We start from the raw sequence: 16,880 nt of genomic DNA, 5'->3' as shown, positions 1-16,880 counted from the left end.
TGAAGGTAACAGCTGGGCATTGCTGACTCTGGACTTGAGGTTTATTTGGTTTAGAAGCTGGATGACTTCATGAAAGCCTCACATCTCCCACAGGTTGAAGCTGTTTGGTCACTAAGCTGTTCGACAGCTGATAGGACACACTGCACTTGAGAATCCACAGGATTGAGGATCCAAGGGCTGCTAATTCTACAGCCTGAGAATTACCACAGAAAGTAGCTGCACAGCCCCATCCCAGCTTCCCATTTATTCTCTTCATGAGCAGGAACACATAACATACTAACTACAGGGTTAGAGAGAAGTCTGAGGCAGAACTGATCCTGTTCCACACCTACGGATTTTGGCCACACCTCACTATTATCATATGAAAAGAAAAAGAAAAAAAAACCCAAACAAGCGAAAGGAAAGCAACCCGGTATGCAGCTGATTCCAAACAACAACAGCGTGCAGGCTCATAAATGCTTCAGAATTGACCAAGAGGAAGCACGTTTCGTGATGACACAATCTTGTTGCTGTAGTCATTCATCGAAGGGAAACTCCCACAGGAAAAGGCATAAAGCTGCTCAGGGAAGGCGAAGAGGCTGCTCAGTGCTAGGCAGCCAAACCTGGGGTTCGATTCACATAGAGCTAAACATGAGCACCAGCCAAGGCCCTTTCCAGTTTTTTTCTGGGTCCCTGAGGGGTAGTACAGGGTGTGGTTTGGCCCAGCAAGGAACTTCTTACAGAGCATCAAGTGCAGATGGTGGTGCCAGCAGCACACATCCTTCCTTCTCCTCTGCCAGACCCTTCTGGCTGGCTGCAGGAGGGGCATCCTGGGGAGGCTTCGGCGAGCACTATGGGGAAAGCATCTTCCTGGGTGGGAATGAGAAACAGACTATGCAGAACCTGAATGAGCGCTTGGCTGCCTACCTGGACAAGGTCCGTGCCTTAGAAGCAGCCAACGCTCAGCTGGAGAGCTGCATCCTAGAGTGGCACAGGACAAAGTCTCATGGAAAGAGGCATGACTTCAACCAGTACGAGCAAAACGTCACTGACATGCAAAGACAGGTAAGTCAGAGCTGGGACTGTGTCATTCTGTGCTCTTCTAAGGAATTGGGGTTCTACTTTATGCTGATGGCTTTCCTTTAACAAAGTTAAATAAAACCTTTGAAATGTTAGAAATCCTCAGGAAGGCAGTTCCAGGATAGTCTTTGTGTTCACAAGGAGGAGAATGGGCACAAGAAAGGCTGGAAGGGGGCGAGGGGATTCTGCAGAGACTGGCTGTGCTGCCAAGTGTTCCTTTCTGTACTGAAACTGGGGTTTGAGTAACTGCTGCTGGCAGAACTTGGTCTTTTTGACTGCACAAGTCTTGAGCAAATTACAAAGCAGGAGGAGTGCAGAGCCTGCCCCTCTCCTGCCGCTGTCTCCAGACAGACTGGGGCATTCCAGCTCTTTGATTCCTGCGGTAGCAGACAATGAAACTACAGGAGTTTTGGGACCAATGAGCTTATGTAATCAGATGGAAAAATACTTCATTGTAATTAAGAAAATAGCAGTGACAAATTCCTTGTGGATGTTTTCACTATAATTAAAAGGAGAATTTCTGGTTCCTGCCAGTAGTTAATATTAATGTTCAACAGTAACTCTTTCAATCTCCCAAACTCACGTGTCTTCAAATTTAAGCATAATATTAATCTGTATTCATAATGAACATCCTTAGCACTGTAACCATCTGTGTGACTAATCAGTGTAATTAACTTTACATACCCATATGGGGCAAAACCCAAAGCTCTTCCAAAAGCAATGTTGTCGTTTGCCCTCCACTTTTTATAATATAATTACTTGGCATTCTCAAGATCCTGAGAAATTCTTTTTAAAAAGGCTTGGAAATTGTATTAATTCACATCTTTGCTGACTGGGGCCAAGGACTTAATCAAACTCCATGCTCAGAGCTAAAAGTGTTGCCTCCAGGCAGTAGGTGAGGTGCTCGGACCACAGCTTGTGTATGGAGAGCCAGAACTGTCATCACCCATTTCTGTTTTAAGGACAAAGAAAGGTCACCATCCCCAGAGCTGGCACTTGGGCACTTTCCTTTTTAACAGCAAGAGAAATAAAAACTTGTTCATCAAGAACATGTGTCCAGGTTGATTTGGAAGTAGTAAATCAGAAAGATTTAGGAAGACATTAAGCAGAAAACCATGATGTTGATTGGGGTGAAGCCCTCACTTTTGAGTAGGTTGTACCCAAACCATTTATTTTTAACAGTCACCCCTTAAACAGCTGTCCCTGGCCACAGACACCTGGAGGCTGGTGGCTGTCCTGGATGGGAAATGAAAGGCCAGGAAAGGATCATTTACAGGTGACAATTCAGTGATTGAACCCAGAATTTTTACTTTCTCTATAAAATATTGCAATTAGCGGCATGTCCGCCAGTAAAACGAGTGAAAATATAGCATCTAATTATTAACATAATTAAATTAATTAAATGCTAATTTAAAAGGTGAAACTAATTTAGCACCTAAAATAAAATTTAGGCTAAATTTAGGGTCCTATATCCAATAATCCAGCATGTCTATGATATGCTGCCTGTCTGAACTTGGAGGCATATAATCATTTGGCTTCTACATTTTTAATCACACTCTCCTGGATACCTGAATTCAGGATTAATGCCTGCTGGAGCAACAAGTTTTGGGAAAAGCCTTGCTCCAGCCCAACTCCATCCTAACCCAGATACACAATGAAATAGCATCTGTTCTGCAGGTAACTGTCTCATTTAAACACCTTGTGCTGCTAAATAAGCAAAGTGATCTACAGAGCATTCCAGGAGATGCAAGAAAGGACAGGAGACATGAGAGGTAAAGTCAGTGCAGGAAGCCTTCTTGGGAAATCCCTGTTTTGAGAAGGAATTGGAGTGTATTTCCTATACAATAATAATGTGAGAGTTCTTAATGAAGCTGACAGTTTGCAGACTGGTACTAGAGTCTGCAAATGTTCCTGTTGGATGCAGTAAGGAATTCCATGTGACTGTTAAGAGATAACTGGCACATGTGAGATCTCCTGCTGGCTGCAGAGCCACTGGGGCCACACAGCAGTGGGCAAAGCACTGACCAGTGCTCGGATTGCACAGAGTCACACAGCAATTCTGTACACAGCACAAAGCCGAGGAACTCATGTTGTTTCCAAGGCTGGATTCAAGAATTGCCTCTTCTTTGTCACCAAATTCCAGGCAGCCAGGCATTCAGGGCATTGTTAAAGTTCTTGAGCTGGCCTTGGTGGTGTCCCAGGGCAGTAGCGAGGTGCGGATAATTGCGCAGCAAGGCACAGTCTGTGAACAGATTAGTGAAACATTCCACAGCACCTTCTTCACTACAGAGCTGAACCTTTGACACTTAAGGAGAATTTTATCATTTCCTTGTTTCTTTGTGATTCATTGAGGTGTGGGAAATTTACTCCAAGGTGTTAACAGCTCTGTAAATGACTTCTGTACAGCCACAGTGCCCCTTGTTTTGCTCTGTGGATGCTGAGGGAAGGTAGCTGGTGGGATAGCAACCACTCTTCTCTTTTCTCTGTGTTAGAAAAGGACACAATGCCCTGCATTTATGATTTCCTGATAGTTATGTGTGAGTTCCTGCTGGAGTTCTTTCAAAGATTTGGCATGGAATACTGAACTTTTCATGCTCAGATCTATAGTTAAAAGCTATTCCATGTTATCAGGGACACATGAGCCTTTCCAGTGAGTGCTGAGTGCACCAAAGAAATGAGATCATGCTTCATCCTGCACCTTTTAGGGCAATTTTCAAATCCCAAAGCAAAATCAGACACCTGAATCAATCACTGCATGCTGCTGGTCGATTCAGAGCAGCTATAGGTGCATAACTGAATGGACCACACCAACCAGATGCCAGTGGTACTGTGCAAGAAACTCCAGGCTAAAGCCTGTGGTGAGCTGAGGGTCCTGCCAGTGAGTGGCTGCCACCATCACCAGCTCAGCAGGGTGTTCATGCACAAGCATAACATTAACTCCAGTATTTTGATTGTACTCAGACACAACTTAATGGTTCTTACTGAAATTTGCCCAAAAGAAGCCCAAGGCAGCTTTGACAGCAATGCTGAACAGGAGCAGAATCTGGTCTCAAAACCAGAGGAAGGCAGTGACTGTTACTCTGTAATAGACATGAAGTTTGTGTAATGAAAGTCATATCCTCTACCTGGCAGGAATAAGATGATGCCTCCTGGTTCATTCCCTCAAAAAAAGTAAGAAAAAGAGTAAAGTAAGATTACAGAGCAAAATTGCAAAACACCTAGGTGAATAAGGAAACTGAAATGCTTTTATTCCTGTGGTCACCTTAGCATGGGAATTCCACTATTTAGATGCTTCCTTTGAGCAGCAAAGAGGCTAAACCAGCACAGATTATTTACTGTCATACCATGGCAACACCAACTCTCCTGTTGGATTCTCTGTTTTCCAGATTGAGGATAGCAAGATCACCAATGCCAGCATCCTTTTACAAATTGATAACGCTAACATGGCAACTGAAGACTTCAGGCTCAAGTAAGCTCTTCTTTGGTTTCCTCATTAGATTTGAAAGAGGATTAAACTAAACATTTATTTTTCTTGCTAATCCAATAGGGAAGAGATTTTACTGAGGCTTTCTGCTGAAACTGGATGAATAAAAACAATGTAGAACAGGGGGAAAAAACCCAAAAGCATGTAAAACCCACAAATGATTGCTGAAGAACCTTGAGTCACCCTGTTTATGATACTTAGTGCAGGTCCTGACGAGCAGGTTTGACAGCAGGCACTTGATACTTGTCACAAAAGGCACTTAAAACTGTCATCTGGGATTACAAATTATCCCCTCTAAGCACTGCACTTCCCAGTCCAGCCCAAATCTATTTCCTGGACTTATCACCTCTTCTGTCCAGCTCTGCAGGGAACACCTGTCCTCGTGTGGCTTCTGCTTTGGAGTCCCATGAATTGAGCACAGTAACTGAGCTGGTGCATCACTGGCTCCCAGCAGAGTCTCATTTTCAGTACATTGACAGAGAGTTCTCAGATCAACTGAAAAGACAACAATTTTGTACAGAACACTTTCAGGCAAGTCTTTCCAAAGGAAAGGATTTGACACTTCTGTAAGTAAGACTTCTTAGGAATCAGGAAGATTTTTCTTATTTCTAGCAGTTGGTGATCAGCTATAAAAATATCTCAGCTTTTGATAATATTGTGACAAACTCGGATACCCTGAGCACTGCCAGCCTTTCATTATCAGTCAGTGGTGTCACAAAAGGAACCAGTGGAACTTATTTGAGGGATGGAACTCAGACTGAATTCACTGGGTGAATGGAGAAGCACCAATAGAGCCCACAAAACACAGAGTAAAGGGAGAGATGCTGAGGTGTGAAATTGCTTCCCATGCCCAAGGGAAGACACAGCAACATCTCCCTTCCTTTGGCTCACTACAGACACTGCAAGAGGTTAGAGAGGAATTTTAGTAATTGGCTGCCATCACATTTTTCTTGTTTTTCTGAAGGACTCAGAGGTTACCATTTTGGAAAAACTAAAGCAATCAGTGCTTGCTGATAGTGTTTTCAGAGAATTGTATTCTCAAAGCTTCCACAACTGGGTGAATGCTAACATGCAAAAAGGGAGGTGCAAAAAAGAAATTTTATTTCCTACCATAGAGGAGAAGTTACGAGAGAGTGGAAAGTGAAATACCAAACTAATAAAACTCATTGTTAAGACTATCCAAAAATATTTAAATTACATATGTTAGAAACAGAATTGGTTTCTCTGGTTCCCTACATAGACTGAGCAAGTCTACTTCTCCTTATACAAGAGTCGGGCAGTTCTCAACATGCAGGTTGTGTCTTCTCTTTCCTCACAAAGATACGAAGCCGAGAAGTGTCGCAGGCAGGGAGTGCAGCTGGATGTGGAGAACCTGCGGAAGGAGCTCGACGGCATGACCATCATTACCACAGATCTGGAAATGGAAATTGAAGGCTTGAGAGAAGAGCACATCCTCAGGAGGAAAGACCATGAGGAGGTAGAAAAAGTTCCACTTGGTAAAATCCTATTGCACAAATCTTTACTACCGTGTAATTAACTGAGTAAGACCCACAATCTGTAAGTGGGATTGATGATTCAGGACCTAATCCTGTTTCTGAGGCACCAATCAGAGTCAGGTGAAGCAAAAAGCCTGTGTCTGCTTTACCAATTACACTGGGGTTTCAGAGAGAACAGATTGCTGGAGTCTCTCCCACCCATCTGTCATGCACAGCTAATAATAACTGACATATTGGACAGAAATGTTCTCAGAAAGACTTAGATATAAATACACAGAGTGCTGCCGGGTTTTAGTCATCACAGACTTTTTCCTCTGTTCTGAATATATCATTTCCCATACTCACAGAAGCATGGAAGGGTTGAGGGTTGGAAGGGATCTCTTTAGGGCCCTTTATCCACCCCCCTAAATTCAAGCAGAGCCACCCAGAACAGGCTAACCTGAGCAAAACAGATCTCAAATTCTTGAAGGATCAAAATTAAAAAGAATGGTTGGTGAAGTCAGGCAAAATTACTCATTCTTGCATAATCCTAAACACAGTAATTAGATAATTTTTAAAAGCCACACTACTCTGAATTCTCCAAAGCTATACTCAGTGCTCTCTGTTATTCCCACATTTATAATTCCACTGCTTGAAACACGCTGGTTTCGCTTGATCTGGTGTTGTTTGCAGTTATTACCCAACACCGGACCAAACATCCTGCTCAGTGTCTGTGGGTTTTTAAAGCAGAGAATTAAACACAGGGTGCACAGTGGTGGGTGCAGCTGCCTTTGGCTGACCCCCCTCCAGCCCAGGAGAGTTCATGGACACAGGGGACCAGCAGAGCCATCCCTGTGTCCAGCTGATCTGCATTCCATGATGTCATACCCCAAAAGGCTTCTTTGCCTGGGTGCTTTGAAAATGGTACCAGGCACAGAAGGTTGTGCTACACCAAAAGGAATGTTACCCTACCTGCCCAACTGGTCCTATAATTATGTTGTTTACACAGTAATTATATGCTTTAATCCAATTATTCCTTTAACAATTACATAGAACTTTTACATTACTCTCCTGTAAACTTAGTTATAGTTCCATAAATATTAACATAAAGGGTAAGAAAGATGAAATTACTGTTAGATTTTCATCAAGGTTTTAGGTTTCTAATGGATAAATAAATAAAAAAATGCCAGTGCTTCTTCATTGAGTCCATTTCTTCAAGAAACATTCTATGAAAATATCTTCTTGCGTGTTTTTTATTAAGTTCTGCCTCAGAAGCAACTATGTCATTGGTTTAATTCACATCACAGTATTATCAATATATAAATTTTTCAAATAATATTAACTTAATCTATATATATAACAATTACCCCCAAAACCTCTCTGGGACTCTGTGGGTCTCTGAAAACTTTCTACTTCTATAAACAAGTTTGCTTGTTCCCTCTGACACATGAACAGGACATGGAAGCCAATCGCTCCTCACAGGATTTCAAAGTCAATGTGAAAGTAAACGCGGCCCCTCCTGCAGACTTAGGCAAGATTCTGGCTGAAATAAGAGAAGATTATGAGGCCATAATTGAAAAGAATCGTCAAAGCCTGGACAACTGGTACAAAGAACAGGTAACAGCTAGTCCCTGCTCATTTCCAAGCCCCCCGTGGCTGCAGCTGCCTGACCGGAGTCTGAGTTTTTCTCTTGCTTCTGCTCCACAGAGTGCAGCAATGTCCCTGGCAGCAACCCCTAATCCTGAGCAGATCCAGCGCAACGAGAATGAGATCAAGGAGCTGAGGAGAACTCTGCAATCCCTGGACATCGAGCTGCAGGCACAGATTAGTAAGGTATCTCCTGCAGACATCTTGGGTTGCTCACTCACTCCATGTATTCTCAGAAGTTGTCATGGACCAATTCTACATTTAAATCCACAGCCTAGCATAACTTTGTTGCAGTTGCTAAAGTATGAGGGAAAGTGGAATTCAGATCATGCTCGACTTTGCCAAAATATGCAAAATAGATTCAGCAACCATCATCAGGAAGTGAAAAATGTATGTCTCTTCTTACAACAAAATATGAAGAGAAGAAGAAAAGATAGCTGACTCCAGGTCTAGAAAGAAGACAGAAAGAAACACAAAGAATGCAAAGTTCATATTTACAAGCCCTGTTATCAGGCATGAATTACACAAAGTGTGAAAAATATTGGTGGGGAGCTTTCACAAATATTACATGGCCTTACACAGGTTAAAGCTCACATCCCAAAGACCTGGGGACTTTGGAGCAATTCTGGATAGCTCATGCAGAACAGACAGGACAGACAGCAGTGTCAGGAGCAGAGCTTTGAGCAGAACGGATATGGCAGGGATAAATGACTCAGTTTTGCCTTTCATGCACACACGGCACAGCTTTGTGGTTCTGCTGCCTTCACAAGAATAGTTATGCAAATGCATAAGTGTTTAAATTACCACAGCTTTAATTTTGCAATCTTCTAGCTAGAGACCAAATTTGCTGGTATTTCTGTGTTGTATCTACCACATAAATAATAATCATGGTCTTGGTATTATCTGCCCCATCAGAAACACATGCTGGAAGACACCTTGGCTGACACTCGGAATTATTACGCTGCTGCACTTCAAAACATGCAGCAGATCATCTCCAGGTGTGAGGAGGAGCTGAGCCAGGTTCGTCACGACATGAAGCAGCAAAATAACCAATATAAAGTTCTTCTTGGGATCAAAACACGCCTGGAAAAGGAAATTTCCACATACCGCCTGCTGCTGGAAGGGAATGCTGACGGGTAAGGCAGAGCTGCCCCGACTGGAACAGATGAAGAGTCCTCATATTTGGATTATTTATTTGTTTGTTTGTTTATGCTTAATCAAAGCTTGTGAGTCCCATACTACATCAAGGGTTGGTATTTTAATGTGACGGATCATAATAAAAAGCCGGAGCTACTTAGAGTACAGACACTGGTACCCATGTAATTTGGATTACCTAAATTAATATAACTTTTTATTAAAAAAATAATAAAATTCTCCACTCCCACAGCATGGCCATCGCAGCATAGCAGAATGCTGGCCTCATTTTTATTCTCTCATCTGATTTGTATGAAGTCAAAAAAGGAAGATCAGCAGCCTTTAGAACTGCAACTCTCAGGCAGGCAGGACAGAGGGGCACCATCTGTGAGGGTATTTGTCAGACACTGAATTGGGATCAACCTGAGCAACTCCAAATACACAAGCATCAATGCACTTGTCCCTGGGAGCAGTAGTGAATGTGCCCAGGGATGTTTCCAGTGAGAGTATCTACCAAAGGGAAAGTTCACATGGCATAAAAGCATCATTCTTTTTCCTTCTTTTCTAAAAGTTTTATCTTATAGTGGGATGAGGTCTCTTTAGAAACAGTGAGAAGGGGACAAATAACGTTTTGAAATTGAATAATTAACATTATTTTCTATTTCATTATCTTCACAGGACAGCAAGAAAATCTGAAACTAAAGGTAAAAGTTCCTTACTTTGTTCTCTGTAGTGACTCTTAATTACTGTCATTTCCAATCAAATTTTACTCAGGGCAATTTTAACCTCACTTGAGTGAAGTGTGGAAGGTGTGCATAGCAGGCTCACACAGGCCTTTGAGAAGCATTTCAGCAGTTCCTGGCTGCTGTGAAGAGCTCACTGCAGAGCCCATGGGCTGTGCCTGAGCCCCAGCCCTGTCAGTGGCCACAGCTCAGGCTCCAGACTAAAGCTTTCCTGGGATAGGGCAAGGAGACTCCACTGGGTGACTAAAACAGCGTTAGGGCTTGAGAGCAAACCAAAAATCTGCATGTCTGGAAACTTGTATTCTGGCATGGGCATGACCTGCAGACATCCAGGATAATCTGCTGGATTTGCATTGGCTGGGCTCTCCCTGTGTTATTCATTTGCCCTGACCTGGACCAGACCCAGGGTGACTTTCTGGCAGCACATTTCACACAGAGCAGTAACAAATATTGACTTTAAGGAAAACACGTAGAGAAAACTTTGTTGAGGAGGCAGCAGGCAAATGACTGTAAATAAGGCTTTCCCTGCATCACCTTGTCTCAGCATTGCTCCTTGGCTAATTAAACTTTGCTTTCTTTCAGAACACTCTGAGCTGAGCAACCGAAAGCTCAAAGCGATTGTCCACGACAGCGTGAACGGGGAGGTGGTGTCCTCCACCATCAACGAGCTCCCCCCACAAGCCTGAAGGAAAGCTCTGCCCACCAGCAGCTTCCCCAGCTCCCACAGCCCCTCTGGAACACTGTGCTGTGGGCTGGCTCCCCTGGGTCAAACAGGGATCCTGTAGTGAACGCGCTTCTCAAATGATCTGCAGCCTAACACTGCAAAGTGCCACACAGAGCTGGGTCAAGCTGACTTTGGTAGTTTAAGGGGCTTTTAGTCACCAAAATGCTGGAAAAAAGCTGTTGAATTAAAGTGACTGGCTGAGCTAGTGGCAGATGTATTGTGCACATCTCCCCAGGGCGGGAATATCCATCTGGGATTCAGTTATCGCTCTGCAAATTAGCTATAATTTAAGGGGAATAATCTCTCAACTTTTTTCCTGGTCTTATGCCTCTCATCATATACCTCACTGCAGCCAATAAATTTTTATGCATTATTTGTTCTGAACCTTGGAATATCTGATTTTGCTTTCCCTTACATATGTCCAGTCTACTGTGGTAGTGTCACTGACATGGCTCAGGACAGCCAAAGCCTCACTGCTTCAGGAGGGACAATACGGGAAGAACACAAAAAAGAAAAGAGGAGACACAAGTTACAGGTGACATTTACATGAGCAAAACTATTCAGTTCCCCTATACACAACTTATCAATGTCACAATTTGAAATAGCATTATGAGTAGGACTGTTGCAAAGTCACTTCACTAAAAATAGTCCCCCAGAAACATTCCTTTATTCTTCAGTTTGAGAGAAATTTTCTAGCACTGTCTTTACACACTTTCCCTCAGAGCCTGTAAGTACTTTTCCAGACACTCAATCTTTCTTGATGACTCAGGTAATTCAAAAAACCATTTCAGTTATTTGGTCTCAAATTAATGTTCACTGGTTCTGCAGTCAGGCCAGACTGATGTTTACAGTTCTTGTTAACATCACGGAGAGCTGTTGGCCTCAGCCAAACTCAGGCTTCCTCCCTGTTTCAGCTCAGCCCAATGCCCGAGTCAGCAGCAGACCCTGACAGCAATAGAGCTATGCAAAGATAAAATCTGGGCAAGGAAAAGAGAAATACTATTAGGATGTTTAGATGAGGAAGAGTGTAAGGCAGAAGGAAGAGAGACCAAATGGAACATAATGAGTGTGTGAGGGATTTGCATTCCAAAGCCTGCGTGTCCAGGGCAGTCTCGCATTCATCAGTGACACTGTCATCATGTCCCGTCATGGACTCTCACAAAAGGGCTCCTGATACCTGCCTTCCTTTGAAACAGAGCTCACAAAGGAAAGGGGAAATCTCAAAGGCAATTCAGATTAAACTGAACAAAAGTGTCCACTTCTGTGAAACAGTGTTCTGCCACTGGCATGTTCCAACCAGATCCTGATCCCCCTTTGCCCCCTGCACCCCAACTCTCCACCCTTGTTGCACAAAGAGATCCCCAAAGCATTGGATGGATTACCTAATGGTTTCTTTAAACTGGGTAAAACTTGTAATACAGGATTAGTAACTCCTGGCTAATTAAGAGTGTCCTTCCTTATGGTTTACCAGATCTAACAAGCCAGACCTGGTGTTTGCAGCATCTGGACAAAATGTGCCCAGGTCTTCTTGAACAATTTTCTGTGTTATTTACAGATATGTTCATTTATCAGATTTACATAGCAGGGCCACATCGCCGTGACACAAATAATTATAAAAACTTCTAAGTAGCCCCTTATTTCTACATCAAAGAAATGTGCTTTGTGCTGGGTTATTGTGCTGAACTACAAAAAAGAAAGAAAGAAGAAGGCAAAGCAAATAATTGAAGTGCCTTATGGAACACGCCTGTCTTTATTTCACATTCCTGAGCAATGCTCTGGCTTCACTCTGCCCTGGTGTCCCCTCATGCAGAGGTGAGATGTGCTCCCCGTGCCCTGTGTCACACTCAGCTGTGGTCCAGGAGGTGTTGGAAAAGAGGCAGCAGAATTCCTGCTGAGAGGCAGCAGAATTCCTGTTCTCCTCTGCTGAGAGGCAGCAGAATTCCCACACCACTCTGATGATTTTAACCTATTCTTACACCTGTGCTGCTGCACTCTGCACAGGTCAGAGCAGTACAGCTCACAGCACCATCCTCACAGCTCACTCCATTACTGACACCATCATGCACTGATGGCTCCAACACAGCCATTCAAGTGTCTTTCACTAAGTGGAGTAAACCAATTAGTCTTTAAACATACAAATAGGCATTACACCACATTCTGTTTGTTTCTGGAAAAAATTGCTGACTTCTGGAGAATCTTTCACAGCTTCAGAATGCTCTGTAGAACTGCAGATCTCCTTTCTGTTGAACAGCTTGTGACACTGTGTCACCAGACGTGTGCCCTGTATCTGGTGGTTACTCATTACCTCTGAATTTGTGCTCTGGTAGATAAGCTATGCATTCCTAAATGTATTTAGGGTGGGTCTGCACCCTAAATAATAAATAATGATGCTAATATTTACCACTTGCATGCACTGTTAACATCACATTCTCACACCATGCTGAGAGATGAAGTCAGGGAGATAATGAATGGGGGCAGTATTATCATTCCCATTTTATTGCCTGAGAAATTGGAAAAAGAGATGACACAGCTCGCTCAAGGCTGCAAAGAAAGTCACTGAGAGCCACTAAATTAGAATCCATCACTTCACAGCTTCTACTTAGCCCAGCTATTAGATAATACAACTTCCTGAAGAGCCATTCCCCACTCACAGCAATCCTGTCAGTGTCTGATGGCTCGGAAGAGATAATGCCCTTCATTCATTCCAAGTGTTTATGGCTGGTCAGGACCCTGCACAAACTCTGATGATGTTCTTCAATGTACCTGTGCCAACAGCCTGACTGAAATGAGTCCTGCACAGAACCCTGTGCTGGCAGCTCTGGCAGCTCTGTAGTATTTGGGAGACTTTAGGAGCACAGGTAGTGCTGCTTCTGATTTCAGAGCAGTGGCTTGAAGGGAAGGAAATATTCAGGACTGTGATGATGTATGGCTTGAAAAATGACTTTGTTAATTCGTTGTATTGAAACTGATTAAACTCTGCCAGCTCTTATTTGTTCTCCTTCAGTATTCCATACACAAAGAAGTGCCATTTCTACAGCAAGAAAGTGATGGACCCAGGCACAAAGAAAGTGCAATTTGAAAAATATAAAGTATTATTAAAAACAACACCCTCCAAGGGAATAAATTCTATTTCCCATAAATGGAAAAGGATAGCAAAGAAACATGAGCAGGAGAGAACAGCATTTCTCAGCCTAAGTGAATGATGCAACAATACTTCTGCAAACCAACAAGATACAGGAACTCAGCCTATAAAAGGAGGCTGAAACCATCAGCGTTCACAGCTGGCTCCTTGCAGTTTCACCTGCCATTTAAGGCAGTCCTGCACGGAATAATCCTCAGCATGATTTCCAAGAGCCTTGACTGCACTCCAGCCTGGGCATGAGTCACAGCTCATTTCACTTGTAGAATTGTTAAAACTTATTAAGGTGTATTACAATAGGCAGCTTTGGTAAGTGAAGTGTTGATCCCCTGGAAGAAGTGTGCGATGAGGTAATGCAGTCATGGTTTGTGCTATTAATCACACATTCTTTTGGGGAGCTGGCCCCACACTGCTGGGGTTCAGCCTTATTTATCAACAGCCACATCTGTACAATGAAAATTTTTGCTTTCTGCCTTCCTGGTTAACGTGGATGCAAAATTAACAAAGTCATTTCAGAAAGAGAAGAAAAGAAATCTCGCCTTTGTAGCACTGCTAAAGCCCCGGGTTCTATGGATTATTGAAGCAGAGAGAATAGGTAGAAGAGCCGGTAAAACATTTCACAATGTCCACACCCTGACCTATAAAGGTTCTAAAGTTTTGCTAGGAGATGCCTGTTCCTGTGTATGAATCATTTAGAAAAAGGATGAATCTATAAACAGGGAAGTAAGGAAAGAATAATGCTGGAGAGGCTGCACCCCCTGTCCCCCCATGTCCTGCATTATACCACAAAAGCATGTTAATTATTGACTCTACCTGAACAATTTGCTTGCTGAAATCCCAACTTAAGTTTTAATGTCTGGTATTTCCTCACCATTCCTCTCTGTGTAAAAATTTTTATTCTTTTCAAGCTGTGCTTTTATGATATCCTTAATTGTGTGACTATACGGAAATGACCTACTTGAGCCCCTGGCCTAGGACTGCCACAAATCAACTGTCTGCAAAAATATTCCATGAAACAGAAGTGCCAATGTGGGACAGTTTGGAATGTCCCTATGGCAGGAGCTCCCAGAGTGAGACATGATCTAATGGTGAGGCAGGTGCAGGGCTGCTTCTTCTGGACATGTTAATTTGCTTTTTGAATGTCTGAATATGCATCAGAAGCTTAAAGGCATAAAATCATAACACCAGCTGTGGTAAAGACACTTTCAATAACTATATAGACTTCGGGGGTAAATTTTTTGGCTTTCCAATGTCCTAAGGACAAGTCCAAAAGAGTCAATGTGACACGCTGTAATTAGGCTCTATAGAAAGCAACAAAAATGAGGAATATAATTTGGAAAAATGTGTTTCAATTAAGAGGCATAATTAGCTGGAGCAGGCAGGGAAATGGAGAAACAAACAGGCTGAAGTAGCTACAAACTACAGTTCTTCCTTAGAACAGAAGTTAAAGGTGTGCTGCCTCTAGAGAAGTACCAGCTTTGGCTCAGCTCTGCACCTCCAAAACAACTTATGAGAAAATAAAAGATCAAGCACATCAAACAAAAAACTGGGAGTGACTCTTGCCAGAGCAATTTCAAAGCAGGAAATCTGTAATGTTGCTGCAAGCAGACAGAAATTGTAATCATAAAGTTACCTGTGCAGGAAAGAGAACACATTCCTATGTCCTATTAATGAAAAAAATGAGTAATTTTTGAAAGCCATTCCAGCACCCAGGCTCTGCTTCCAGGTTAATCTCACAAGAGACAGTTTCAAGACATTCTGAGGATGTATCCTCTGATACTGTAGAGAACAAAAACCTTCAAAACACAACCAAAGAAACCTTTTCTTTAATGTCTACAGCCTATCACTGCTTAAAAATTGAGATACTCAAGCACCAGTCATATAAAAGGGTGCAATTCAAAAGGATAATGAACACTCTCTGTCCTCAAAGACTCACACATCAGAATTTAGAAAGATAGTCCATGCTTCTTGCCACTGCTTCCAAACCCACTCTATACACAGCACTGAACTCCATAATTATGGCTGGTGGCTCTGAAGGAAAATACTCCTCTAAACGTTTGGCCACAAGAGCGATGCTACCACATTTCCTGTGGATATAGGGCCAGGAAAGTGGATAATAGGAGAAATTTCCTTATGTAATCCGTAAATTTTATTCTCTCGTTCAAGTTGCGCACGGATTCTCCCGCGGCGCTCAGCACGGGGAGGGCTGGAGGCAGCTCCGTTCCGAAGGCCGGTGGTGGCCTCTAGTGACAACCAGGCAGATCCGCACGGAGCCCGGGGCCTGTCCCTGCTCCTGCCGCTCCTCCGGGGCTCCTGCGGCTGGGCAGCAACTCCCTGGAAATTTCTGCTGCAGGATTTGTGCGATGAACGTAGCTAACAGTGCCAGACTTCCTCCAGGGGAGTACGGAGACGGGTTTTCGGCCTGTTTCCTTTATTTTGTTTTTTTTGGTATCTGCGTTCCTGACACAGATCTTGATGCTGGGAGGGTATTTTGGGTTCCAAGCAGCTCATAGCTTGCTCCTGGTTGTACAAATCTCGGGAGTGGGGATGCCGTGGGATCGCTGGGATGCACTGAAAGGATATTCCAGAGCAGTACCCAAACAAGAAGCTGCAGCTGAGCCTCTGCCCAGGCACCTCCTGACATTATGAGTGGAACTTTACCCTGGGGGAAAAAATGAGTTTTTCTTCTGATTTGGGGGCTCCAGGTGTGACACAAGTGAGATCTCCAGAACCACAAGAATTTTTTGTCTACACAGATATGCAATATAGTGTGTTTGTATGTATATTTTGCAGCGTACAATCAGTGTGCACTTATATTTGCACAGGGCCATGAAAATGGTATTTGCCTCCTGAATCACAGAAATATGCAACATTTTTCGTGGGTACTGAACTACTCCAACATTCTGGAACTGAGAGAGTCAGTAGGCTGAAATTCTCTCCAGTTCACTGGTTTTTTCATTCCCTTGACACTTCAGTTGCACGGGGTTTTTCCAACTGAGAGAGATCTGCCAGCAATCCTGTGTTAGAGCTGATCTTAATGGCACTTTTGGGGAAGAAAAAAGAGAAGGTTCTTTTGTGTGGCCTGGAGCTGTTTTTGTTGGCACTGAGATCTGATTCTGTTCGAGGAGAGCAGCTGAGACAGGAAAGGCAGCTCCTGACTTTCATTTTCCACCTGTGGCTGGGGAGGGATGGAACCCACACACTGCCTCCTGCACCACTCCAGGAGCTGGAACACCTCTCTAAGTACCATAAATATGTAATGTTTTAACTTACCCCTCTGGTCAAAGCTCCAAGCAGAAAGAAATAAGATGCAGTGGTTTGATGATTGAGATATTTTCATTGGACAAAAGATAAAAAGGAGAGGGAAATGAGGGGAAAAAAATACGTGAGGCAGACAGTGTAAGATCTTAAACTGCAAATGCTCAGGGCTTAGGTGAATCCAGCTGAGTTGGTGACATCATCCAGAACTTACTTT

At 43.2% G+C, this 16,880-nt stretch overlaps 1 protein-coding gene across 1 annotated transcript; it reads left to right on the top strand.

The window, feature by feature from the left end:
* Window positions 1-414: 414 nt before the first annotated feature.
* On the top strand, window positions 415-10,612 carry LOC131094111 (keratin, type I cytoskeletal 23-like). Its single transcript, XM_058041584.1, has 8 exons — window positions 415-1,044; window positions 4,446-4,528; window positions 5,864-6,020; window positions 7,474-7,635; window positions 7,726-7,851; window positions 8,581-8,801; window positions 9,478-9,503; window positions 10,125-10,612. The coding sequence occupies exons 1-8, from the start codon at window positions 415-417 to the stop codon at window positions 10,226-10,228; spliced, it is 1,509 nt and encodes a 502-aa protein (XP_057897567.1). The 3' UTR covers window positions 10,229-10,612.
* Window positions 10,613-16,880: the final 6,268 nt, after the last annotated feature.

The sequence above is a fragment of the Melospiza georgiana genome, chromosome 28 (assembly GCF_028018845.1).
Source record: "Melospiza georgiana isolate bMelGeo1 chromosome 28, bMelGeo1.pri, whole genome shotgun sequence".
Classification (NCBI taxonomy): Eukaryota; Metazoa; Chordata; class Aves; order Passeriformes; family Passerellidae; genus Melospiza; species Melospiza georgiana.
This window is presented reverse-complemented; position numbering and strand designations above follow the sequence as displayed.

Excerpts from the sequence above, each read along its gene's own strand:
- LOC131094111 (XM_058041584.1), top strand. The coding sequence starts at position 415 with ATGCAGCTGATTCCAAACAACAACAGCGTGCAGGCTCATAAATGCTTC. Across the intron at positions 7,636-7,725 it reads ACAACTGGTACAAAGAACAG|AGTGCAGCAATGTCCCTGGC; the intron begins GTAACAGCTAGT and ends TCTGCTCCACAG. Across the intron at positions 9,504-10,124 it reads AAGAAAATCTGAAACTAAAG|AACACTCTGAGCTGAGCAAC; the intron begins GTAAAAGTTCCT and ends GCTTTCTTTCAG.